At 40.2% G+C, this 27,973-nt stretch overlaps 1 protein-coding gene across 1 annotated transcript; it reads left to right on the plus strand.

Annotated features, from left to right (window-relative positions):
- On the plus strand, positions 1 to 27,948 carry LOC143888903 (uncharacterized). The gene is made up of 4 exons (XM_077393286.1): positions 1 to 1,222; positions 1,410 to 3,676; positions 3,764 to 6,648; positions 27,783 to 27,948. Exons 1-4 carry the CDS (start codon positions 1 to 3, stop codon positions 27,946 to 27,948), a joined length of 6,540 nt encoding a protein of 2,179 aa, XP_077249401.1.
- Positions 27,949 to 27,973: the final 25 nt, after the last annotated feature.

Here is a 27,973-nt window from a genome sequence, read left to right on the forward strand (position 1 = left end):
ATGCATGTTTTAGTAAGGAATACTATCGTGTCTAAACTTCCAACATTTTCTTTGTCAGGAGTTCTTACATTCACCATTGATCATCCAAAAGTAACTTGGACCCGAGTTTCCGCTCGTCTCTTGAGAATTTCACCACCATCTTCTCCCACTCTTGTCTCAATGTCTGAACCTACTGGAAACCTTCCGACTCCTCGTGTTGAGGAATTGCTGATCGAACTCACCCGTCAGATGAGCTTACTTCGTGAAGAGAATAAGATCATGAAAGACCAATGGAAGGAAAAATTTGGTACTCCCACAACAAAAGGAAAGTCTACAGCAACCGCATCTGAGGTCTCCCCTCAACCCAATCTGTCTCCTCTGATTATCGAAGATCAAGAACAATATGATGAGGGAGATCGCACTCAAGTCCCTACCCCAGAAGACAAGTCCCTTGCTGAGAAATTTGAGTTGCTACTTCAAGAAGTCAAAGGGATCAAGAGCCGAGAATTAAGCACTTTCAACCCAGATGATCTTACATTGTTCCCTCATGTCCGTCTACCTCCGAATTTCCAAATTCCAGATTTTGACAAATACAATGGTACTGGTTCTCCTACTGCTCATGTGCAAATGTTCATCATACGATCGCAGTCCCAAGGTTTGAATTCAGAACAGATGGCCCAGCTCTTTCCTATCTCGCTAACCGATGTTGCACGTAAATGGTATTTGGGTTTAGACAAGATGAAAGTTAAGAGCTGGAATGAGATCACCGAGCAATTCATTAAGCACTTTTCATATGATGATGGGTCTGAGGTGACTATCCGGGATCTGGAAGCAACTAAGCAGGAGCCTAAGGAAACATTTATCGCCTTTGTGAAAAGATGGAGGAAGTTGGCAGCCTCAATGATGGACCGCCCTACCGAAAAGGAGCAGTGCAAGATCATGCTGAATAACCTCCTCCCCTCAATGCTTCAACACATGACACTACAGTATTGCCCTACTTTTGATCTCTTCATCAATGCTGGGACCCAGATTGACGATGCTATGAACAAAGGAATTCTGGCCAGGACTGTTCAAGCAAAAAGTGACTTCAAGAAGCCCTTCCCTCCCAATAAAGAAGTCAATAATGTTTCCTCATCCAACCAAACCCAGAAAGCGATGGTTTTCGATTACAGCCAGGATCCTCCTAAACCTCCTATTCGGCAAAAAAGAGAATTTACTCCCTTACCTGCCCCCCCCCTCCGCGGTTCTAAAACAATGCATGGCCGCGAAAAAAATCACATTACCCGCCCCTCGCCCTCCCCCCGACCCTTTGCCAAAAAACTACAATCCCCGTGAACATTGCGAATACCACCAAGGTCCCGGACACACTACAGATCGTTGTATAGCCCTTAAACATGTTATTCAAGACTTGCTTGAAAATGATCTTCTAGTTTTTCCTCCTAAACCCAATATCACCAACAACCCTCTCCCAAACCATGCATTACCCCCACCCGCGCAAGTGGGAATGATCACCCTTGATGTTCCTAAATTTGATCCATCAACTCTAATATGTGCCATTGATACCAATCCTGAGCCTTACTACTTTCGTTGGGAAGAAGTCGATGAACCAGAAGTCGCACCCATAGTCCTAACCCATAAAACTGAACCTCCATCCCCTCTGATCTTTCAATATGATAACCTTGATCCTTTTGCGCTTCAATGTGATGAGGTCCAGCATTTTACGAGGGGAGGTAGGGTATTCAAGCCGCCTGAGCTCCGAGATGAAAACCCAGCAGCCTTGGCCAGGGAGGTAGTAGAGGATCACGTTCAAAAGAGAATTGCTGAAGAGAATGATGAGATTGTCAAACAATTGAAGAAAACTCAGGCCCACATCACAGTGTGGGGCCTACTGACGGTTTCCCGTCAGCATAGAGAGGCAGTGCTCAAAGAATTGAATGCGGTACAAGTATCAACTGAAACATCTCCGGATCAATTGGCTGACCTAGTGGCCATGGTTAGTGCCCCCAAGTCTATAACCTTCACCGATCAGGATTTGCCACCTCAAGGTCGTGATCACATTCATGCCCTCCATGTTACCATTGTCTGCCAGGGCATGAGAATTCCCTCTGTTCTAGTTGATAATGGATCAGCCTTAAATGTTTGCCCTCTCCAGACAGCTACCATGTTGGGTTTTGGACCCGAGAATTTCACTCCTTCCCAACAAAGAATCCTGGCTTATGATAACACCCGAAGAAATGTCATTGGGATTCTTACCGCAGAAATCCTTGTTGGGGGTGAGAATTTCGAAGTAGACTTCATGGTCCTTGATATAAAAACCTCATTCAATCTGCTGTTAGGCCGCCCTTGGTTGCACAAAGAGGGGGTCATTGCTTCAAGCCTTCACCAGAAGCTAAAATTCATCAAGAACAACAAGATAATCACCGTCAGAGGTGATGAAGATTTGGAAGTCACCCAAATTTCAAAAGAAAAGTCACTCCTTATCACCAGAAAAGATGTCATGCTGAATGGTTTTTCCTTGGAAATTGCACAGATCACTTGTGAAGAAGCAGCAAAAGAAATTTTTCCCATGATCATTTGCACCCTCAACCCCTCAGTCGCCAAAATGATGAAGAGGCAGGGATTTTTCCCTGGAATGGGATTGGGATGGCACCAACAGGGCATGGTGTCGTGGCCTGATGTTGAGCCTATGGAAGGAACTTTTGGCTTGGGATATAAACCTACAAACAAAGAGAAGAACCAGATGAAAGCTAAAATGATGAGAAGAAATGAAATTCGCAGAAATGGGGGTGTGATCTCGATACCTTCGTACTCATTGTCTCTAAACGGGTACTTTACCAGAAAAGGAGAAACCACTCCATACCACGGGTTTGCAGAGCCGTGGTTTGAGCCAGACACGGGAAGGATTCTTTGTGGGATCGAAATCTTCTATGACTTGGAAATACCAAAAGAGCCTCTCATCAGTACCATTGCAGAACCCCTTATCGATTGGCAGGACTACCTTACTCCAGGACTCTTGGGGTCCCTCTTTGCAGAACCAACTAAGACCACAGATACACAGGAAGATTGGCAGGATTGCTTGGCTCCAAACCTTCTGAACTCTCTCTTCCCAGGAGATTGTCTTATTATTGCAGCAATTGGAGAAGATTCTGCATATGCTAATCCTCAAAGCTTCATTGCCGCAGCTAATTGTGTCCTTTCCAACTGGAGTGCAGATCCTCTCCCTTATCCATTTGTCATTTCTGAAAATTCTGATGTTTCTATTTCTGCTTTTACTTCCATTGTGAATCCTGAGCCTGTTCAGGATAATTTCAGTAAGAATGTACTTGCTTTCGCTTCAATGAAATCTATTTCTCAGTATCCTCTTGTGTCCTCTTCTGATATTTGTGCTTCTGATAATGATAATAATCAAAGTGAACAACCTTCCTCGGATGAGGAGGCCGACGAACCTCCCCTTGAGTTACAGCAACTGCTTAAACAAGAGGAGGAACGCCGAGCCCAGCCTTTAAAAGAAGAAACTGAAGTGATAAATATTGGTACCGAAACACTAGTTAAGGAAATACGAATCGGGAAAACACTAACTTCCATGGAGCGTGAGGAACTAGTGAACCTTCTGCAAGAGTTCAAAGAAGTCTTTGCTTGGTCCTATGAGGACATGCCAGGAATAAGCGAGGAAATCGTCCAACATAAGCTTCCATTGGTACCAGGGGTAAAACCAAAAAAGCAGAAACTAAGGAGAATGAAGCCAGAATAGGTTCTAAAAATTAAGGAAGAAGTAACAAAACAGCTCGACGCAGGATTCTTACAAGTGGTGGAGTACCCTGAATGGTTAGCAAACATTGTACCAGTCCCTAAGAAAGATGGCCGAGTGCGAATGTGTGTGGACTTCAGGGATTTGAACAAAGCAAGCCCTAAAGATGACTTTCCCTTACCCCATATCGACGTCTTGATCGACAATACTGCTGGCCATGCCTTACTCTCCTTCATGGATGGTTTTTCCGGCTATAATCAAATCAAGATGGCACCCGAAGACATGATCAAAACCTCGTTCATCACACAATGGGGCACTTACTGCTATAAGGTGATGCCATTTGGCTTGAAAAATGCAGGAGCTACTTACCAAAGAGCCGCCACCACTCTGTTGCATGATATGATTCATAAAGAGGTGGAAGTATATGTGGATGACATGATTGTCAAAGCAAAAGAAAGGGAAGATCACCTCGGGAATTTGAGAAAATTCTTCCAAAGAATCTTGAAATACCGGCTTCGCCTCAACCCAAGTAAATGTGTTTTTGGTGTTACGTCCGGCAAATTGTTGGGGTTCCTAGTCAGCCAGAGGGGGATAGAAGTTGATCCTCAAAAGATTAAGGCAATCCAAGAAATGGCTCCTCCAAGGACAGAAAAGGAAATTAGAGGTTTTCTGGGAAGGATCCAATTTCTGAGCCGATTTGTAGCTCACCTAACCTCCACCTGTGAACCCATATTCAAGTTGCTGAAGAAGAATGCATCTAAGGAATGGACAGAAGAATGTCAAGAGGCCTTTAACAAAATTAAACAATGCCTATCTGAACCACCTGTGCTTGCACCAGTAATTTCAGGGCAACCTTTGCTACTATATCTGTCAATCACTGATACAGCTATGGGTTGTATGCTTGCTCAACAAGATCCTGAAACCAAGCATGAAAGAGCCGTCTATTATTTGAGCAAGAAAATGTTGGAATACGAGCAAAAGTACACTTCTTTAGAAAAAACATGTCTAGCACTTGTCTGGGCCACCCAAAGGCTTAGGCATTACCTGCTCTCTCAGAGAGTGATACTTTTGTCTCGAATGGATCCTTTGAAATACCTTTTTGAAAAGCCTGCTCTAACAGGGAGAACCGCTAGATGGTTATTGTTGCTCTCGGAATTCGATATTACCTATGTCACTCAGAAATCTATTAAAGGCAGGGCTGTGGCTGAACAATTAGCAAAGATCCCAATAAAGGAAACTGGTATCTTGAGAACAGACTTCCCAGATGAGCAAATTATGACAATGGAGGAGGAGAGCTATGAACCTAGGTGGACCTTATACTTTGATGGTGCTTCCAACCAAAAGGGGCAAGGAGTAGGGGCATTGCTCATTTCACCCCGGAATGAACATATCCCTCTCGCTGTCAAGCTGCAATTCGAATGCACCAACAACATGGCAGAGTATGAGGCATGTATCGTGGGATTGGAAGCAGCGTTAGCCCTTGGCATTGATGAGCTTGATGCATATGGTGATTCGATGCTGATCATTTGTCAAACCAAAGGGAAGTGGAAAACCAGAGAGGATAGGCTCATCCCATACCATGAATACCTAGATGTTCTTGTGGATCAATTCAAAAACATCACATTTACTTTCTTACCAAGAACAAAGAATCGATTTGCAGATGCTTTGGCCACATTAGCCTCCATGATAGACATACCCGATGGAAAGAAGATGAGGCCGATAACAATCCAAGAACAGTGGGTTCCTGCTCATTGTGATGTTATAGAAATAGCGGCGAGATGTCCGGATGGCCAACCCTGGTTTACGGATATCAAAAACTTTATCTCAGGCCAGGGGCATCCCGCCGAAGCCTCCAGCAAAGAACGGAGAACCCTACAGAAATTAGCCTCCAATTTTGTCATATGCGGAAATGAATTGTATCGTCGGTCTTTTGATGGCATTCAACTCTTGTGTATCACAGAAGATCAAGCTGCTAAGATCCTTGAGGAAACCCATGAAGGTGTTTGTGGCCCGCACATGAATGGAAAAATGCTTGCTAGAAAAATCTTGCGCCTTGGATACTATTGGCCCACAATGGAATCAGATTGTTTTGCATTTGTTAAGAAATGCTATAAATGTCAAGTACATGCCAATCTTATCCATGTACCACCCTCAGAATTACATTCTCTCACATCACCTTGGCCATTCTCGATGTGGGGCATTGATATTATTGGAAAAATTTCACCGAAATCCTCAAATGGGCACGAGTACATTCTTGTAGCCATCGATTACTTTACTAAATGGGTCGAGGCATCCTCATATGCTTCACTGTCATCAGCATCGGTTGCCAAATTCATCAGAACCAATATTATTTGCAGATATGGGGTTCCACACGAGCTGATCTCAGATAACGGCTCCCATTTTAAGAAAGAAGTGATTACTCTCTGCCAGGAGTTCAAAATCAAGCACCACAAATCCTCACCCTATAGGCCACAAACCAATGGAGCTGTCGAAGCCGCAAATAAAAATATTAAGGCCATCATCAGCAAGATGTCAGAAACTTACAAGGATTGGTCTAACAAGCTTCCATATGCTCTGTGGGCCTACAGAACATCAATTCGAACCTCTACTGGAGTTACTCCTTATTCCCTGGTCTATGGGATGGAAGCTGTGTTGCCAGTTGAAATCCACATACCATCGTTGCGAGTACTAATGGAAAGTCAATTACCCGAGACAGAATGGGTAAATGCCAGATATCAAGAGCTAAACATGTTGGATGAAAAGCGACTCAAAGCCTTATACCACACCCAAGGCTACCAGCGCAGAATAGCAAGAGCCTTTAACAAGAAAGTTAAAATCAGAGAATTAGAGGAAGGGGATTTGGTGTTGAAAGCAAACCGGGCACCTACCTCTGACCCTAGGGGCAAGTTCAAACCGAATTGGTCAGGACCATACATTGTGGATTAAATCTTACCTGGAAAAGCCGTCAGACTCCGAGATAAGAATGGTGATATAATGGTAGAACCAACAAACCTTGATCAATTAAAAAGGTTTTACGTTTGAACACCGGAAGGCCTCCTTTGGCCGAACAAAAACCCAGAAATTATGACCCCAAAAAACAAAAGAAAAACCCCATTTTGCAAACTATTTGAGCCTAAAAAAATTCCGTTCACACCCTGAAACTAGGGGGGCATCTGCCCTGAACTACGCGCGACCTGATTCCTACACTAGGATACGTAGGCAACCTGCTCGTTCGGGTTCGGTCGAAATTTGCAAACCTCAAGCCATTTCTTTGTTAAACCTCATCCAACCCATAAAGTCCTTCCGGTGAACAGCTTAAGGTTCTTAAAAAAAAAAAAAAAAAAAAAAAAAAAAAAGAAAAAAAAAAAGAAAAAGAAAAGAGAGTCTGCAGACCTGCTAGATTGAAAACCCGCAAGGGCAGTCTAGGCAAAAATTAAGGTCATTCACCTGCTAAGTTGAAAACCCGAAAGGGCAGCTTAGGCAAAAATTAAGGTGCAAGCCCGCTGAATCGAAAACCCGAAAGGGCGGTTCAGGCAAAAGCTAGGGCATGAGGTCCGCCGAATCGAAAACCCAGAAGGGCGATTTGGTCATGGTAAGATAAGATCGAAGAAGACAAAACCTCAAAACAGCTCTCCAATCCAAATAGGTCAAACAAGCCAACTCTGCATTCTTGTAACTAGGGGAAACAAAACCAAACAATCCAAAAGGAGTTAGTAATAATCCGAGGGGTATTACTGAACTAGCAAATTAAGTACACATATTTATCTATGGATAAATTCTTCTTTGAAAGGCTTGACCTGCCAAATAAAAAGGTATAAATCATTCTCAGAAGCACGAATCATCTCCCCTTTTTTGTTGCACTCCAGTAAAAAAATTCTAAAAATCATCTTCAGTGCACTTGCACATCTATTTCCTTATTCTTCTTCCCCCAAAGCTGCGACAAAAGAAGAAAAGAACCAATCTTCTCCAATCAATGCAATAAGTCATTACAACCCAAGAGAGGGAGTCTCAGAAGAAATTAAAAATAGCTAATCCAGACAGGGTAGATACATGAAAGAAGAATCAGCAAGGCCATCAAAGCCCAATCCAGACAGGGCAGTTCACAGTCAAGCAATTCAGCAGAACCAAAAATGATACCGGTTCACTTAATGAACTCTAGATGTAGTTTCCTTGGAAATAATGTACCCCTGCATCAACAGAGAATTCAATAAAATCCAAGTTTGTTTCGAAAATTTTTGTAAAATCCGTTTGTGCATTTTTCCGCAGTAACAAGAAACAATCAGTCATTGCAAGAACTCTCAGGATTTAGTACATCCAAGCTATTTTCACCAGGCCATCTAAGCCAATCCTCTTTGGTTCCCGTTTCGTTGACCCCCAGTTCCGCTGGCCCTCGTCTCATTAACAGACAGGCCTTTTCCGCAGATAGGTCGATTTCACAGGAAAATCAAATTTTCGTTAACTCCCATCTCACTAATTCAGCTGCACCTCAAAATCTGACCTGAGTTGCACCCGCACCCGCCTGCACCTCAAAATCTGACCTGAGTTGCACCCGCACCCAGCTGCACCTCAGAATCTGACCTGAGTTGCACTTGCACCTACCTGCACCTCAAAATCTGACCTGAGTTGCACTTGCATCTACCTGCACCTCAAAATCTGACCTGAGTTGCACCCACACCCAGCTGCACTTCAAAATCTGACCTGAGTTGCACTTGCATCTACCTGCACCTCAAAATTTGACCTGAGTTGCACCCGCACCCGCCTGCACCCCAAAATCTGAACTGAGTTGCACCCGCACCCGCCTGCACCTCAAAATCTGACCTGAGTTGCACCCGCACCCAGCTGCACCTCAAAATCTGACCTGAGTTGCATCTACCTGCACCTCAAAATCTGACCTGAGTTGCACCCGCACCCAGCTGCATCTCAAAATCTGACCTGAGTTGCACTTGCATCTACCTGCACCTCAAAATCTGACCTGAGTTGCGCCCGCACCCACCTGCACCTCATAATCTGACCTGAGTTGTACTCACACCCACCAACACCTATCATCATCTCTTCGATCATCCGTAATCTTCAGCCACGCTTCTTGCATCATTAGGATAGAAAAGCATGTTGCATTAAAAAAAAAAAAAAACAATCACAAAATTCTGCATTAGTCTGCATTTAGGATTGCATTACATTGGGGGGGTATCGGGTTGTTTTGTTTGGAATGTTTCATTAAAATTGCCATAGAAATACAAATTGCTGCATCACATCGTCCATCTGAATGTGACTATTGTCAGTTAAAGTTTCGCAAAATAAGAATGTCTCCTTAGCTTTGGCAGGCGGTTACTAATTAACCTTTGCCAAAGAGGGGCATCTGTAGACACCCTCATTTTGCTACACATTAACCAACAATAGTCTAAAATATTGATCCGTGGAATTTTCTCTCTAAATCTCTCAATCTCCCTCCTAATGTCCGAAATGTCCGAAATGTCCAAAATATGGCCCGAAAAATTGGAAAAATACCTTGTTTAGTGGCCCGAGTATAGTGAATATTGTAAGAGACCCTCTCTTATGTATTTATATACTTGAAGTTGCCGAAACCCTAATCCAACCCAATGGATCGTCAATCGGGGTTAAATTAGGTAGGGTCGCTTCACAGGCCGAACCCTAATTCTGCTCCGAGATCCGATTTTTATCGAGTCATCAAATCAAGGGTTGAGATTAATTTGGGTGTTTTCTCAATAAATTAAGATCATTTGGTCAAAATTAAATTAATCGGGGTCAGCCCCAATCCCGATCGGACATTAAGTAGCTCAATTGAGGAAAAACATACGGAAAACCACGGATCAATACGAAAAAATGAGAGCCGTAGAAATTATTCAATCCTATGATCAACAACAGATTTTAAACTCATTAATTGGTGGTTTAACGGCTGGGATCATCGATCCAAAGCTGATCGAGTTGGTTGGTCCAATCGAATCGACAATTTGATCAAACGGTGGAAAAATGGTCCGCCGTTAAAAACCGACGGCTCTCATTGGATGAAAATTTTAAATTTGTAATTTGTATGGCAATATTGGGCTTAAACGAAAGAGTAAAAATCAAGGATTCAAAAGGTGAAAAAATTATCGAAATCGGATGCCAAAATCTCCGGAAAACGATATTTTTCTGTTTCCGCGAGTGTTCTCTCTCCTCACATTCTCTCTCCTCTCACCACACGTTTTCCCAAGCTTGGGAAAACGTATATTATTTTCCTCTCCCCTATTTTTGAATATTGTGTGGATACCTTAAGATTTGGTGAAAATCTTTGCAAATTAGGAATAGAACAAGTGTCATAATATTACTAGTTCAAGTAATTGCCCAAAATTGAGAAGGGGACATGTCCACACTTTATTGGAAACCAAATATTCTAAAATTTGGACGTTTCTTTTCTCATTCTAAATTTGCAATGACACATGGCATGCAATGAATTGTTTCTTTAATAATGCAATCAATCTTCACTATTTAAAACTCTTTCTATTCTTCACAAGCCCACCAAAATTGGACGTTCTTTCCTTCATATATGGGTGTTTCCAAAAGATTGGGTTGGAATATTCTAGGAGCTTTTCATCCATACCATCAAATTGTCTCTCACCTTCAAGTTCTAATCTCCACCCTACCTTTCCCTCTCCTCCTAACTTAGTAACCTTGGTCACCCATTCACCTATAAATACCCCTCCATTGCTCCATCTCAAGACAACTCAAGACTCCCTCTCTCTTTCTCCCTAAGAAATTCGCCCTCCTCTCCCTCAACTCAATACCCCCTCTCTCTTAAAATTCATCCAAACCTCCGCCCCCATCTCTCCATTTCTTCATTTTCGGAACAGTACTTCGAAAGCAAGGAATCATCGTCTTCAAAGGAATCCAATAAAGAAACGATCGCCATCAAACTTCGGAAGAGGTAGGCCAAATTTAGTTTTTTGTCTCGTCCCTAAAAAAAGAAGAAAAGATAATCATGCCCTTCTCTTAGATTTCAATATTGGAATTTTCGATATAGGATTATAAAACCAAAATCGAAACTTTCATAATTGAAAAATTGAAAAGACTTGCTAGATTTGATTGGAAAAGAAGAGATTAGCATAAGTAATTAAAAGGTGAACTTGGAGCATTTATCAAAGTGTCATTCTTTTTTTATCCTCACTCTCAGCTAAAAACCGAAAGATCTAAACCCCTGATGCATATATGATTAATTGAACTATGTGCTTGGCATGGTTATGAGTCACCCAAATCTATTTCAAAATGCATACCATGCTGCTGCACATATCAATTCGGTTCCCTGTGTGTATCCCTCCAAAGGCCCCATGTGCTATGTAGCACATCTAGACTTGTCTGGTCAAACCCAGCCACACCCGGCTCAACCGAATCAACTCAACCCAACCCAACCCCACCCAACCTAATCAAACCCAACCCAACTTGTACTCCTAGCTATCCCAACCCAAATCGGCACCCATATCTCAAAGCCGCACCCCAATTTACAACCCAAGTTAGACCCTTACCCATGCAGCCCAACCCTTACCCCCACCTATACCCTCACACCTACAGCCCTTTTCACCCTCTCCCACCCATACGAACAGCGCTCTACCCCTCCCTCACCGCCCAACAGCCCCACTCCCAAACACAACTTGGGTTCACCCCTAACCAATCCAACCCGAACCCAACTCACCCACGCGCAACTTGAGTCGAACCCAAAACCCACAACCCGACCCCACCACCATCCCATAGCTAATCGGATCAATAGCCTAATTTCCGATTCTGCCTCCAACCATCCTATGGCCCATTCGATTCCCAGGACCCGCTCGGCCTTATGTGCTCTTCCCTAACTCATGGCTCATTCAGCCATGTCAATCAATCCCAGCCTATCCCACCGAAACAGCCATGTCCAAACCATAAATGCTTAAACCCATGTTGCCCAACCCATATCGGCACCCATATCTCAAAGCCGCACCCCAATTTACAACCCAAGTTGGACCCTTACCCACGCAGCCCAACCCTTACCCCTACCTATACCCTCACACCTACAGCCCTCGCACCCTCTCCCACCCACACAAACAGCGCTCTACCCCTCCCTCATCGCCCAACAGCCCCACTCCCAAGCACAACTTGGGTTCACCCCTAACCAATCCAACCCGAACCGTACCACCCGGACCAGCCCGGTCCAACCCAACTCAACCCGACCCAAACTCATGACCTTAACCCATACAGTTCATTCAACCCAAACCGGATTCCACTCCAACCGGCCCAACCTGGATCTAACCCAAACCTAATCCGACTCATTCTGGTTCAGCCCGGACCCCACCCGACTCAACCAGGGTCAGCTCCGACCCACCCGGATCAGCCTTTACCCGGTTCGACTCAACCCAATCCGGTTCAGCCCCAACTCACCCGGTTCAACCCAACCCGACCAGGTTCAGCCCTTACCCGGACCCAACTCAATCCAACCCGGATCCGGTAACCCAAGGTCGCATCCCCACCCGTAGCCTAAAGCCACACCCCTAAAGCCGCATCCAAGCCGCACCCCAAGCTGCCCAGCTCTAGCCCAATCCTTAACCCAAACCCACGGACAAATCGGCCTTGATCCAAACCCATGGCCTACTTGGCCCTGACCCAAAGCCTTAATAGTCCACTCAGCTAGCTAAACCCAATCCCTTCCCCATCCATTACATCATCACATCTCACCCCATTTCTACATGCATCAGACCCCATATACCATCCTCTCACATCTCATATACTTTTAACACACAGTCACTACCCTTGTTATCATGCCCATAGCCGCTAACCATGTGCCATGCCCATTCACATGATTCCATCCCCAATAGACTATAATATACCTCTTCCCCCATCCATGTTATTTACTCCATCTCACGTCTCATAGCTATCATACCCTTAGCCTACATAGAAAAGCATTCATCTAATCCATCCTCCTAACAATCCATTCGGTTACCACGTTTGACTTCACATTCACATTCCCGCCCATACAGCACATACCCCATCCCATCTCCACTTAATTTTTTTATCCAACAGAACCCAAACCCATTTCAACCGCAAACCCAACCCTCAAACTCAACTGAGTCAACTTAAGTGAGTCAATCCTCTATCCAATCAAGGTGCAGCTCTTTAACCAAGTTGACACGCCCAATCTAGTTCGCCTCACCCAAGCCTCAACCCGCACCCCAATCCGCACTCAACCCGAACTACCCGATTCAGCCTAATCCAAGCTTACCCAAACCCAACCCGGTTCGGCCCCAACTCGGACCCGCAACCCGACCCCAACCCAGTTCAGCCACGAATCGGTTCAACCCAGCCCAACCCGGTTCAGCCTTAAACCCCTAAACCTGTTCAACCCCAACTCACTTGAGCCTAACCATTAACCCAATCAACCCTTCCTAACTGAGTTACCTCTTCTTTAACCCAACCGAGTTGCATCCTTATGTCCAAACCCATTAGCCAAAACTTCATCCCTTTTTATTGACTCATTGATGATTCCTCTGCGATTAGCTCCTTCGAGGCTCGTTCCCAATTCAAAAATCTCTTTCAAAAATCTCATTCCTGAACCTGATTCCCAATTCCCAATCCCAGTCATGATCCAAACTCCATCGGAACTACGTGTGGCTTGATCCTCACCATGGGGTACGTAGGCAACTTGGCACTCCCAAGTTCAGTCGCACCTTTCCGCACCTTTCCGTACCTTTCCGCACCTTTCTGTACCTTTCCTCTCCTTTCTTCTGTCTCTTTCATTTTCAACACCCTTCTTCATCTCTTCCATTCTCTTCTCACCCTTTCCTTTTCCTTAAACCGTTTTGCATGTTAGATGTTTCCTTCTGTTTAGTCGCATGATTAATTGCATGTTTAGATTTCTTTATTTATTATTTGTCCTCATCATATGCTTAGAAATCACATGTTTAGCCATCTTGCTAGTTGTGTTGCTTTGGTTTTTGCATGCTTAATTACTTTGTTAAATTTGGAACTCTTTGGAATAAAAAAAAGAATCTTAAAAGAATCTAAGAACTTATATCAAATTGGAAAACTTCAATTCAAAATCTAAACCTCCAAATTCTTAAGTTTTAGGTTCTAGGCTTGAAAAACTTAGAAATGGCACTCTAGGTTCCCCAATAGAATTCTTGGATCCAAATTCTCACAGAAATACTAAGATGCAACTTAGGTCCATTGCATTAGATCTAGGTTCATATAGCATAGGTCACTTCACCTCAAATCAACCAATCTAATTCAACTCAAACCGAATCTCACCAATCTCATAAAATGTCAAAAACATTCACATAGGCACATAGGCATGTAGTTGCATGTAGGATGCACTCCTGGCCCGCATGAGTCTAAACTGTGAACGGCTAAATCATTAGTAATGTTTAGATTTCTAAAATAAAATTCACATTCACCCCCTTAGTTAAACCTGAATAATTAAAGCTTTCAAAAGTTAGGCAAGGTCGGTGCTGTACACCTCGTGCGGTACACCTTCCGACTTCGTAACCAGGTAACTTACCCAGAACTCAAAACGTAGACCAAATTAACAGAGTTAATCATGGGTCCTAGATCCCTAATCTAGGTGGCGACTCTGGTCAGTTGCTTCTTTCGTGAAGTTAGGACTTTTATCTTAAATTTATGAAAAAAGCAATCATATTCAAATCCAATGGACAAAGGCGCTATCATCATAAAAACACACACCCTAGTGGGACCACCCCCCTCGGGTAGGGATCCACAAAAGTATATTCACCAAAGTTGTAGTTTTGAGCACACTTTGAAAGGCTTTAGATTCAGAACCTTGGTTGTGCTCACTTTCGACACACCTCTTGGTTATTTTAAATGGCAGCATTAGAGTCATGAAGATATAGACTAGTCTTAGCATTATCAATTAAAGAGAGTGAACTTTGTATCAAGTGCCATTATCTTGAATAATAAATGACACATACTTAAAGTATGGATCCCTTAAGTTCGATATGGCCTGGAATTAATACCATATCTTTGTATATTATGATTTCTATTTCGTAAGTACTCCGGAAAAAGATTTGTACATTTAGAATTCTATGTGAGGTCTTGGTGCGAGTTAGGTGCTTAGTAGAGGAGAGTATACCATTATATCGGGAAATAGAATAAAGGTGGCTGTTGAATCCATTATTACTCGCCACTCTTTTCTGAAATTTTGGTTTCATATGAACTAGAAATCTTATTCTAGAAAAACTTGATTCCTTTGGCTATGAATCAAGGTTTGGAAGTATAATGGATTCTCTCTAGTTTTCCATTTCCCATTTAGTGATTTTGGTTCTCTTCAGGGCAATCCTTATTGACTTGGATTGCACTTCTCTCAAGGTCAGACTTGGCCTACCTTGCATTAGAATAAGATAATCAGTATTGTTAGAAATAAATGAAATCGCGTGAACAAGAATTTATCCAATCAGTAGGTTAGGTTTTTTAACCACATATCTAAGGATAGTTGGGTAAAAGAAGAATTCTAGATTCACTTGATTTTACCGATTTAAACAATGATACGGGGTACATTGAAAGAGAAATATACAAAGATTAATCGGTTTAGGGTGTTACCAAGAGTATTGATCTACTAAAGGTCATTCACAATGACATCTTGGATCTTTGGACTCTGACAGTTGGTGGCGGAAGGTGTTACCCTTTTGGTTAAATTTTCTAGCCATATTTAAATGTGTCTCTCTAATCAGAAATAGAGGCCTTATTTTTGTTTGTGATCTATAAGGTAAGAGTCGAGAATTAACTTGACATAAACGATCAAAACAATAAGGGTCATTTATGCAACTCTCTGTTGCCTAAGATTGTGGGTTAAAACTCTTAAAACACCCATGTATTTTGTGATCCAAGTAAGGCTGTGCCTAAGACCCTTTAAGATTTATAGGTCATAAGGAAGCTGAAATTGGGAAACATGCAACTTTGGGTTGTTTACATGAGGCAAAAGTTTATAACCCACGAATATAGTGATTAAGCTCTATGACCATAAGTTGCAATTTCATAGATTATCTTAAAGTATTTAAGGGTTTTAGGTTCTGTTGATTGACCCATAGTACGTATATTGTCGGGATTAAATGTGCCAAGACTTCTAAAGGATGGTGACCTTAGTGGGAGTGTAGTGTCTTTAGTAAAATCACCTTTAAGGAGAACCAGATTGTAGTACCGGTACTGGTGATCCAAGATAAGGTGGTACCAATGCTCATTGGAACATTAAAAGACACATATAAGTTAACAACCCACATTATAGATGTTTTGGTGGTGACAACTACCGAACAATCCTTGAGGCTAAGGAAAGAGGCACATAGTCTGTAGACTTAGAGATTCTGCTTAAGGTTTAGAGCAGACTTCTCGACAATTGTACATAAAGTTTCATCAAGTATTCTCTATGTTAAGTTTTAAGGAATTGTCACAGGATAATGGATATATCTTAAGGTCGGAGGAGTAATATTATTTTCCTCGTATTATGTGTTGATGGTATACTACTTGCTAGTAGTACTTAGCCATGTTCAATGATATTCATACAAAAGAATTCAGGTGAAGCATCCTACATAATAGGAGTTTAGATTCACCTAGTTGGGACTCGAGGATTGCTGAGATTGCAGAAAGTCTATCTTGGTAAAGTCCTAAGTATTGAACATGGATAAATTACTCAATTTGTAGTGTTCCTATAGTTAAGGGTGATATATTCAGTCAGTTCCAAGGTCCCAGGATCGATTTATTATAGGAGTAGATAAAGAGGTTCCCTAATAGTTCCGCAATTGGGGTCTATTGAATATTTAAATCTGCACCTATCTGTGTATAACCTATATGGTGGGCAAATTTAGAAAGTACCAATGTTATTTATGTATGGATCATTGAAAATTTGCCAAAAGGTTATATATTGTCTGTAAGGGACTAAAGGTTTAATGCTCACATAAAGTCAATGAGATAACCCTAGTGTGATTGGTTAATCTAATTCCGACTGTTGTCGGAACACCTAGAGTTCTGCTCTAATATATTTTGCAGAAAGTCCTAAATCGTGGAAGAATGTCAAATTGACACTCAGTTGCTTCCACCTTGGGTACGGAGTTTATTGTGTACTTCAAGGCCTTGTATTATGCCTTGAAGTCGCGAAATTTTATCTCAGGGTTTTATCTTGTTGATAGTCGACAAGTTACTGGGAATGTATTGTGACAATTCCGCTGCGGTTTTACAATTCCAAGAACGACAAATCAAGTAATGTGGTCAATGTATTGACATATTGTCGTGAGGAAGTTCAGAATCAGTGTGTATCTGAAGATTACATAAGCACCGCACTTATGTTGGCAGATCCTTTGACTGAGGGCTTGTCACCAAAGCTCTTCAGAGAGCATGTAGCGCGCATAAGGTTGGTTGACACTTTTGATAGCCTATGACAGTGGGAGTCTGCATTAGGTATTGAGATACACTGTTGTGATCACATTTTATTTTATGATTCTGATATATATTATTTTCTACCGCTCCATTTTGTGCACATTACGTAAATGGATTGTGAGTAAGAGGTAGAATGTCTGTAGACTATTTTGGACCATGTTTACATCTTATGCATGTATGCTTTTACATTCATGTTAGTAAGAATTACTAATAATATAATCATGGGGTAGGCTATTGGGTAGAGTTGGTGACCCAATGGTTACATGGTTTATTGTTGGTAGTTTTTGCTAAACGGAATGTTGGGTTTATTATCAAACTAATTTAAAGTTATGATCCTTATGTTTGGCTCAAAGATCTTGCTAGCCAAGTGGGAGAATGTTAGGAAATAATCCTAACGGTGGATGTGGCTTTTGCAAGATCGACGGTCAAGATCATTTGGTTAGTTAATTACTTTTGTGAAAAGTCATTAATGAAAAGACTTTATGTGAAAAGGTATAAACGTAAAGAGACGTTTGGGGAGAGGGATCGGCGCGATGAGGAGTCGCATCTCTTCCCACAAACGCTTATAAAAAGTACTCTTGGGTCCTATTTGCACACAACGAATTTGTTTCCAAACTTTGAGAATCCACGCTTGAAGAGAAAGGAAACCGGTCCCCATCACCGACTATTGTGTAGCAAAGAGAAACCTTAAGAGAAAGAAAAATAAGATTCATGGCTTCCGATATGTCTTTTTCTCATTTCAATTTATTCCATATTGTTACATGTGATTTTCTCAATGTTGAATCGCTAAGATCTGTTGCCGGTGTTCATATTGTATCGAACACTTACACATACTAGTTGCTTTGAACTTGCGGTGCAGCCCTTGTTCTTAGTGTAGGCATTGTATCCTCAGGACTTATCTCCATGGTAGCCACCTGCATAAGTGGGGAAATAATAGTCTTTAAGAGAACGCCTTTTGCTTGCCTTTCCTACTTCTCTTCCTCTCTTATTCTCTTCCTTTGTTCTAAACAATTTTGTTCATCCAAAATAACAATTTGTCCCAACAATTTAAAGACTTTAAATTCTTCTCCATATGGTGGGTACTATCGTCAGTATCAATGTAAAGTGGGCGTCATCAAACGTGATCAAGTAGGTGATTAGGCAGATCGATTTGATCGGCTACAAAATTTAGTTTGATGAGGACCAAACAGTAAGTCAAACAGTAAGGCAAATTCTGTTTTGGTAGGATTCAAAGAAAGAGATACGCATACATTCTTACACATACTATTTGTACTTTAGCATGCGTATAGTTTTTTGAAATTCAGAATTTGCAACCCTTATATCAACGAGAAAGAGGGAAGAGATTCAATTCCTAATGGAGTTGGTGGAAGAATATTTCCCTGACAGTGTTAGTGACAAACCCATCAATTAGTCATAATAATTTCATTGAAATTAATATACCTGTAAGCCCATTGTTTCAGTGGCTTCTTAAATCTCTCTCCATAGTTTACCTATTTAGTGTCTGATCTATACAATATATGGCATGGTTGAGATCAGTGAAAAATGAGGAACAACTTGTCTCTTTTAGGAAGGGGCATTTCAACCACTTTATGGTAGTTTAATAACGGTAGTTTGGGTCAGTTATATAGTGATCCTTGTGTAACCCTTTCGTTTAAATCATTCAAACTAACAATCAGTTACAAAGTTAACTGTATAAAATTGAAGTTCCTGACCCTTGTCTCATTCTCAACCATAGCTTTCCTCTGTTTGTCCTATTCTGATATCAAGGTGTCACTTGTCTATGAACTGAAATTGTAGAACAAGAGAGAAAAAGGCATGGATAGATATCCCATGGGGTGTGTTTCAGAATCTTGATGATATGTGTGTAACTGATCTACACAACAAAAGAATTTTTTTAATTTAGTCTCTGTCATTATAATTTCAGAAAAGTAAAATAATGCCAAGAGATTAACCAAGGAGTTTCACAAAGATAATCCTACAAAATAGTTTAATTTTTGTCGGTCCCATTCCAAAAACAGAGATGATGTTGGTCATTCATTCGGCCTAGGTGGATCGCATGATCGAGTTGTGGCCCGTCAGATCAATGGTCCATGCAAAGAGTGTGACATATGGAATTGATTGGGTTTCTCAACCAAGTTTGGAAGAATCCGATGTTTAAGATCAACCTGTTTCTAAAAGAATTGCGTCTTTTAAATACGAGGAACAGTTATGAGAAGCATCGTTTCAGTTATTGTTTTTAAAGATTGAAATCATATAGAAAGTTCTGTCAAATGAGAGTAGAATGCTTTCATACATTTGTTTTCCCATCCATTGGTTAACCATGGCTCTAAAAGGGTGCCTAAAACCTTATAGCTTGAAGAAAAAATTTGGATCCCGGGACATTGATAGATGCCGTGCTTTGCCATGGTCGGAGTGAAGCCATTGATTTGCTGAATTGCAGGGATCCCAAGGTGGAAGTGTGGAATAGTGGGCCTCATTAGGATGAAGAAAAACCAAGGAAAGTTGAGATTACTTTCAAACAGAGTAGGCTACAATTGTCTGGGTGAAATTATTAAACTTGCAAAAAAAAACGTTAGTAATCTTGTCTTGTGAGATCGTAACCGAATTTTAAACCGTCCAAGATGATATTACATTTCCCTCTTTATCTCCAACAGTCGCACCTAGTAAAGGGAACGGTTAGAGAATAGCTTAAAAAAAAAAGGTGAATGTTGAAAATCAATCTCTGTGTGAAAAGGTACCAACCGTGTATTAGGGAGTTATACAGTTACTTATTCTTTAAAAAAAAAAAAAAAAACTACTTTTGTTCAGCCGTTCAAGGAGGAGAATAAACCATATTAGACAAACCAAATAGAATAATTACTTGGACTAAGACGTATGCCCCAACTAAAGATTAAAAGCCATGCATGGATACCCATTGCACTTTAGAGTTAAAAAAAAAATGCTAAGTAACGGTGGTTGATATGATATTTACTACTTCCTTTGGGCCCAATTGGTGTTATGTGTAAATGGTTCAAATCCGTTGAGTTATACCATTGTTTTTTGTCCTACAGAAAAGACATTCGTTTCTGGTTTACACATGGGAACTAGACTATGAGTTGGCTTTTGTTGGCCTGTAGATCAACGACCTTGATCTCCCATACGCGTAATCGTGTACTACTTAGTTCACTTTAATTATTTTCTAATATGCTTAGTCATTCTATGTGAAACTGTTGGCTACCTTCCTCGCTTGGTACGAATAAATTTTTTTACTTTTCCATGGTAAAATATTGATGCATACCCTAAAGTATGAGTGACATTGAAAGCCATGTGTAAATGATCGGATCCGGTGATCTGAACAAAGGTCACAAGTCTAGAATTGAATATCTTTGACATATTAGGATGACAACTAATCACTTATTTACTGTGTAATTTATTTCGAGAAATAAATACTCACAATTTGTATAAATAACTAATTTGTGAATGCATGTGTACTCATCTAGAATAAGGAGATCATTAACTCATTGAATTATGATGGGTCCAAGAATATTGAGATTTTAGCCCACATGTCTTTAAGCTTGTTCAACATTTTATTTAACATGGGCATTACTAGATATTTCAATTCATGAATAAATATCTCTGATATCTATGTGATAAATTAAATATGCTCAATGAATTTGAGATTAAGTAAACAATATAATTTGCGAATTATATCGTGTGACATTAAATACACATTTTTTTCCGTTAATTGTGGGGGGGTAGTATTGATTAATCAATCATTTCCACTAAGCGCTCATAAATGTGGGGGTAATTAAGATTATTTTATAATTTTAATTTATAAGCATGCCATACAACTTAAATAATGGAATATGATAAAAAAAATGTCGATATAATGCTTCATACTTGATATTCTTGATATTGCGATTTGATTTGATTATCCTGACTTGATAATTATATTGTGAATATATGATTGATACAATCATAAAGTGAATATTTAAATTCTTTGGAAATACATTATTATAGTGTATCATGAATATAGCATGCTATATAGAAAATCTTTCTTTAATATATTATTAAGTAGATATCTACTATGAGAAGATAGCATGCAGAAATGAGAAATTATTTTGTGAGATTATTTTTTTTGGATTTGAAGTAAATCCGAGATTGCAAGCGAGACTATAGATTTGAGCAAATCTGTATGCTAGAAGATGAGATCTAGGTTCAAAATCCTAAATGAGAGATGTGATTCGGATTCAAGTATATCCAAGAGCATAAATTTGAGTCTAGTTGTATGACTGGATGAGTTTCTTTGATATTTTATTTCAAGAAACAATGAGTTATTGTGCTATTATTCATAAGATTATAGTAGTGACAATTAGTGTCTCTAAAAGATAAATTTGTAATATGAACAATAGGCTTATATTATCCATGAAATCAGAGTAAGTGGCAATATATTGCTACTAAACAGGTAAAGTTTTAACTTGGATAATTGTATTTCTTAAGAAATGTTTTATCTTCTCAAGAAGCTGGTGAAATCAATATTCAATATTATCTATGAGAAAATTAAAATACATATCCATATCCGAAAAACTAGTAAGGAAAGGGGAGTGGCCATATACCCTCTTACTAAAGTGTTGTTCAGTGATGAAATAATCAAGTGATAGAATATGGAAAACCTCGAGGGAAGTGGGATTATTACCAGTAACTAAGATATCCGAGTGAAAGCCTACTCTCTAATGGTGATAGTTTTCAAATACATAATGGTATGCAATCACTCTTCACATTAAGAGTTCAAAGGAGATTACTAAGTGACGTCTTGTTAGAAGTTTAGCGAGAGGCTATACTTTTCGGTGCATTAAATTTCATAAGAGTATTTGAGATGACTATTATCAAAATCTCATTTCTGAGGTCCCGAGGATACAATGCCTACACTAAGAACAAGGGTTGCACCCCAAGTTCAAAGCAACCAGTATGCCCTTAAATAACAAGAAAATAGGAAGAATAAAGAGGAGAAAGACTCATTAAAAATGAGATCCCAAGTCTTCTTTTATAGAAGGTAAAAAGACACCAAAGCACCCTTTCAAATGAACCCCTTCATTTAAAACAACACCGTTCCATAACATAAGTGTCTTTTGATTAGAAATACCTTTTCACATAAAAAGAAGTGTCCCTTTGTAAAATCTCATTTTTCTATTTTACAAAATAAAATATTTTAAAAATATCCAACAATCCCCCACTATTTTTAAAATATAAAAAATATGTAAAATAAAATAATATATCGAGCAGAACTGCTACCACTCCATATGATAAGAGGATGATTACCTTAATCTTCTCAATAGGAGTATAATAGGTCAGTTACAATGCAATATATCATGGGCATTGGTTCACGTGGCGGTCGCACGTTCTATTTACTTAGGTCATGTGCTCACCTCGTTTCGCAAGTACTTTAGAACTATACCAGTCTAGTTCATAGGAAGCGACCCTGACTTCCACACTTGAATAGGCAGACTTATCAAGGGTGCAACAACTTTATCCACCCCCACTAGATCTATAAGTCTGTTAAGAATTAAAAATTCAACCTCACCATACGTTGCGAAAGTAGAAAGTTGGGGAAAATAAAGTCTTTAAGAGAGCCTTTTGCTTGTCTTGCCTACTTCTCTTCCTCTCTTATTCTCTTCCTTTGTTCTAAACAATTTTGTTCATCCAAAATACCAATTTGTCCCAACATACACTACAATAATCTCAAGGTGTGCTTATAAAGAGCAATTATATGATAAACATAGAAATAAATTAAGATAACTATGGAAGGAAATATGTGTAGAATATTCTAACCTAATTACAAATAAAATCTAGTTTCCTAATCTATCTAGGTTACCTCTACTAGCCAACTTGCCTAGTATAATAAGATGATCCAACAGTGAGATCTACACCAAATTCAATGGTTGGGACTTACATATTCTAACATGCCCCCTCAAACGTATGTGCATTAAAAATCAATATACGTTTGATTACAATGAAATTCCCCAATAAGAAAATAAAATTTTCTCCCCATAAGAAAATAGAATCCCATGATTTAAAGCGCACTCCCGAATTTGATGACAAATATCCATGTTGTTGCTGAACGTATATTGCCGAAGAAGACGTCGCTTGTTGATGTGCCGGGAAGAGATGGATCAGAAAAAATCATAGCCTCAATGGGCTAGACAAGACTCAAGCGATGGGCAAGAAATCATGGGTCGGCTTTACATACCGTTCCTCATGGAAATGAAACTCTTCCAGGGGCACTTTAAAGGAAAACCTAAGGCACCTCAACTGAAATAACACAAGAAAAAATCCAAGAATAAGAGAAAAATATTAGGAACTGTGAATTTTTATTCAAGAGGTGCGAATATTAAAATTTGGGGGATCAAATGAATGGGGTGCCAATATCAACAGCTCAATGTGAAAAACTTAGGACAAGTTGATGTGGTGCATGCAGGAAAATGAGGGGTTTCAAATTTGTCCTTTCTTTACAATCCTTTGCCATGCCATTATTGCCTTGTCCACAATTACCATTTCCCATGTTTAAAGAGAATGAATGCTTCATTGAAAAGGTAAGGTTGGTAAGTGGAGTGCCACTTTTACTTTGGCAAACCCAAAGGTATTCTCTGGTTCTCAATGGCACTAAATGGGCTCACTTAATTGGTTCTCGGTGAAGAGGGTTTGACGAAGCAGCGAGGACGTCAAGGACCGCAACAATGTCGAGGATCGGGAATACTACACAAACAACGTGGGTGATAAACATAGAAGAAATATCATCAAGGTCTCATCTGCGGGGAGGAGAGGCAGCGGTTGAGCAGGTTGTCGAAAGACGGGACAAAGAAACCCGGCACCAAGGGTGACAAAACATGAACCCATTAGGAGAACAAGGGATAACAGCTGCTTCAGCAAGATGGCAAGATGATGGGGATGGACCACGGTGAATATATTGTCTGTTGCTTCTTTCAGAAGAGATAAAAAACAAGAGGCTATGGTTGGAGCAGTTCTAGGGGCCCAAATAATAGGAAACTGAAGATGGGTTTGAGGTTTCTACTAGATCTAGGGCAAGGTGGTACGCGAATAAAAAACAAGAAAAAAAAATAGAGATTAAGAACGGGCGGACGGCCACGGCCGCCCGCCGTAGAATGAAGCTACTTCTTGTTGTAACCAAGGCTAGGTCCGATCGACCCGCTCTAATACCATGTAAATTTTGAGAAAATTTCTATTATTCTTGGATACTCTACAATAATCTCATGGTGTGCTTATAAAGAGCACTTACATGATAACCATAGAAACAAATTAAGATAACTATGGAAGGGGATATGTGTAGAATATTCTAACCTAATTACTAATAAAATCTAGTTTCCTAATCTATCTAGGTTATGTCAACTAGCCAACTTGCCTAGTATAATAAGATGATCAAACGGTGAGATCTACACCAAATTCAATGGTTGGAACTTACATATTCTAACAATACATACATGTTTGCTTCTTGAGTGTGAGAGATGAATTACTCTCCCTAATCAGAAAATCTCTGTAAATGTGTTTGTTTCTATTGGAACTTGTTGACATTTCTGCTGCTTTGTTCTTTGATTTGATTAACTTTATCTCTTTGACTTAGCCTTCTTCTTCCATAACCTAAATGTCACGCCCCAAACCCCCACCCTGGGGCGTAGGACATGACAACGTCGTACACTTGCAAGACAATTCCCCGCAAATGTACAAGGCTACATAGCAATAGCAGAAATAACCTGGCATTTCGTAACTAAAATATTAAAGTCTAAATTAATGCGGACCCAATAAAATCAAATCAAATCTCAGCTCTCCCTTAGTCAGAACAAAAAAAAGAAGAAGGTCTTTACATCTTAATCAAAGTACTCACCTCCTAATAAATTGAAAATAGCTAATCTGATCCCCAAGCCAAAATCCTGTTCAAATGCTAAGCGTCCTATTCCTCGTAAACCTCACATGGGTTAAGACCTGAAAAATATTATATAACCACAGTCAGCTGAAAAGCTCAGTACATAATAAAGCACTACTCTAAGTACATGTCTAAGCATGCCAAGGCTCAACAGGGGTAAGATAAACATAATCAAAACTTAATACTAAGGTTTTAACTGAAATAATAGGCACAAAGTAGATATAAGTGCATGTCAAATATGGTTCTGAATTAAAGGTGCAGTAAAGCAATTCAATATCTAAGTTCTGATCAAAGTCAAAGGTTTTCAAAATTCAAATACACTTCAGAATCATCGGCATTGGCCAGAAGACATGTTATTGCTAATACCGACAGTCCACGGTGTCAGAACTAGTTCTTCAAAGTTCAGATACAAGTCGACAGGGCCAACGTTTTATCCCACTGACGGGCCAAAAGTTCCAGTGTACTACCCCCACAGTGGGTTTCAGAATCGCCAATTGTACTACCCCCAAATGGCAGGGTTTCAAAAATACCCAAGCCTCCACAGAAGTGTCTAGAAATAGGTCTAAAGATTCATATTCAAGTAGTTCTAAATATTCAAAGTTCAAACCGATAGTTTAAAAGGTTCAGAGTTCAGAATAGTTATTTCAAATGTTCAGAATAGTAACGGTACACTAAATAGGTGAAGCAAAAATAGGCATGCTAGACCTAAGGCTATTTTAGAAGTTCAAAGGTATCAATACAGGGTTCCAAAATCGGTATCAATTCAAATATATAGGGTTTATGAAATACCCAAAGTAGTACGTTATTACGTACCTCAATGATGTTCGTTTCCTTCCCTAATTCTTTTAGGTTTAAATATCCTGATCTGAACATAGCATAGATGACAAATAAGGGTCCCTAAAGGTCACCCAAAAGCCAAAGGATCGAAGTCCAAAACTACAAATTTTCAAATTCCAGGAGGGTTCGGACTCTCGGACACCCCATTGGGACGCCCCCTTCGGGCGTCTCTGAGACTTTTCCCAAAAATCCAACTCTCGGTTTCAATTCCCTTCACATTCAGACGCTCGGACCGGACGCCCGAATGGCCCCTTCTGGCGCCCGAACACCCTAAGTCGGGCGTCCGAAGTGTGGCTAGGTTTTTGACAAAAAAATCCAGATTTATTCTGATTTTATCAAAACTTCAAATTTTCATATCTTATTCGTTCGGACTCCAAATTGCGCGAGGTCGGATTCGATGGATTTGTATCGACAAGAGGAATCCGCCAAACCCTATTTCACTCTCCGAATTCAAACATACAATTTAGGAAAATATCGCTAAAGATTCTAAGTCAAATCTCCAAAACTCTAATTTCCTGATCTTGAGTTCGTTGGAATTGAGAACGATACTAATCCCAATGAATTCAAAATCAGTCCTTATCTTCTTAGCGGAATCAAACATCCAAATCAATTCTTATAAACCCTAAAATCCTTCGGTTAGGGTTCCTAATATACAGAAGCTTACGAAGAACATAGATCTTACCTTGGTTCGCGGCTTCGACTTTGAAATCGCGATCTCCTCGGTCTTCTTCTCTTTCTCTGATTTTTTTCTTTAGGGCTGAACAAAACGTTTAAGGTTTGTTTTAGCCAGAAAACGATATATTTATAGGCTTTCTTAAGAAGCCCTAATCAAAGCCAAATTGCAACTGAAAAAAATGCCCCTTTTTAAATAAAGGGGAATGAAATTTTGTGAAGGGTATTTTGGGTATTTACATTCCACCCTCCTTACAAAAATTTTGTCCTCGAAATTTACTTATCACGTACCTGAATTTTCAAATAGGAACGGATATTTCGATCTCATTTTCTCCTCCAGCTCCGAGGTGGCTTCACGTTCAGAGTGATTCTGCGACTGAACTTTCACATATGGAATAGTCCTTCACCTGAGAACTTGGTCCTTACGATCCACAATACGGATAGGTTGTTCTTCAAATGACAGATCTTCTCTTAGATTCAAAGGTTCTAATTCAATCACATGGTTCGGATCTGATATATACTTTCATAACATAGACACATGAAACACATTGTGCACTCCAGATCATGATGGAGATATAGCCACTCGATAAGCTACATTTTCAATCTTTTCTAATATTTCATAAGGTCCTACAAACCTTGGGGTGAGTTTTACTCTAATCCTAAACCTCTTCACTCCCTTGGTGGGTGATACTTTCAAAAGCTCCTTATCTCTGATCTGAAATTCTAATTATCTTCGTTTGACATCTGCATAACTCTTTTGTCTGCTTTGTGCCTCGCAAAGATGCTCTCTAATCAATTGGATTTTATCCACTGCTTGTTGAACCAAATCCGGTCCTAAGAGTCTTCTCTCACCCACATCATCCCAACATATAGGTGATCTACATCTCCTCCCAAAGAGGGCCTCAAAAGGCACCATATGGATACTGGCCTGATAACTATTATTGTAAGAGAATTCAATCAAGGAAAAATGATCATCCCAAGATCCTTTCAAATTCATAACACAAGCCCTGAGCATATCTTTTAAAATTTGAATGGTTCTTTCAGATTGTCCATATGTTTGAGGATGAAAAGTTGTACTGAACTTAAGGGAAGATCCCATTGTCGAATGTAAGCTATTCCAAAACTGAGACATAAACCGGGTGTTTCTATCAGATACAATGACTTTAGGCACACCATGATACTTCACTATCTGATCAACATACAATCTGGCCAACCTTTCTGGTGTCATGCCAGTTCTGAGGAGTATAAAATGGTTGTCTTTGTCAATCTGTCCACAATTACCCAAGCGGAATCATTGCGTGAGGAAGTACGAGGTAAAGCTGACAAGAAGTCCATCGTAATCTCCTCCCACTTCCATTCTGGGATGGGCAGTGGTTGCAGTGTTCCGGGTGGTCTCTGATGTTCTTCCTTAATCACCTAACAAG

The sequence above is a fragment of the Tasmannia lanceolata genome, unplaced genomic scaffold, assembly GCF_043159265.1.
Source record: "Tasmannia lanceolata isolate RefF3 unplaced genomic scaffold, GAP_Taslan_0.1 ptg000012l, whole genome shotgun sequence".
NCBI lineage: Eukaryota > Viridiplantae > Streptophyta > Magnoliopsida > Canellales > Winteraceae > Tasmannia > Tasmannia lanceolata.

Excerpts from the sequence above, each read along its gene's own strand:
- LOC143888903 (XM_077393286.1), top strand. The coding sequence starts at position 1 with ATGCATGTTTTAGTAAGGAATACTATCGTGTCTAAACTTCCAACATTT. Across the intron at positions 3,677-3,763 it reads TCCAACATAAGCTTCCATTG|CTCGACGCAGGATTCTTACA; the intron begins GTACCAGGGGTA and ends GTAACAAAACAG. Across the intron at positions 6,649-27,782 it reads GGCAAGTTCAAACCGAATTG|TTCTGAGGAGTATAAAATGG; the intron begins GTCAGGACCATA and ends GTGTCATGCCAG.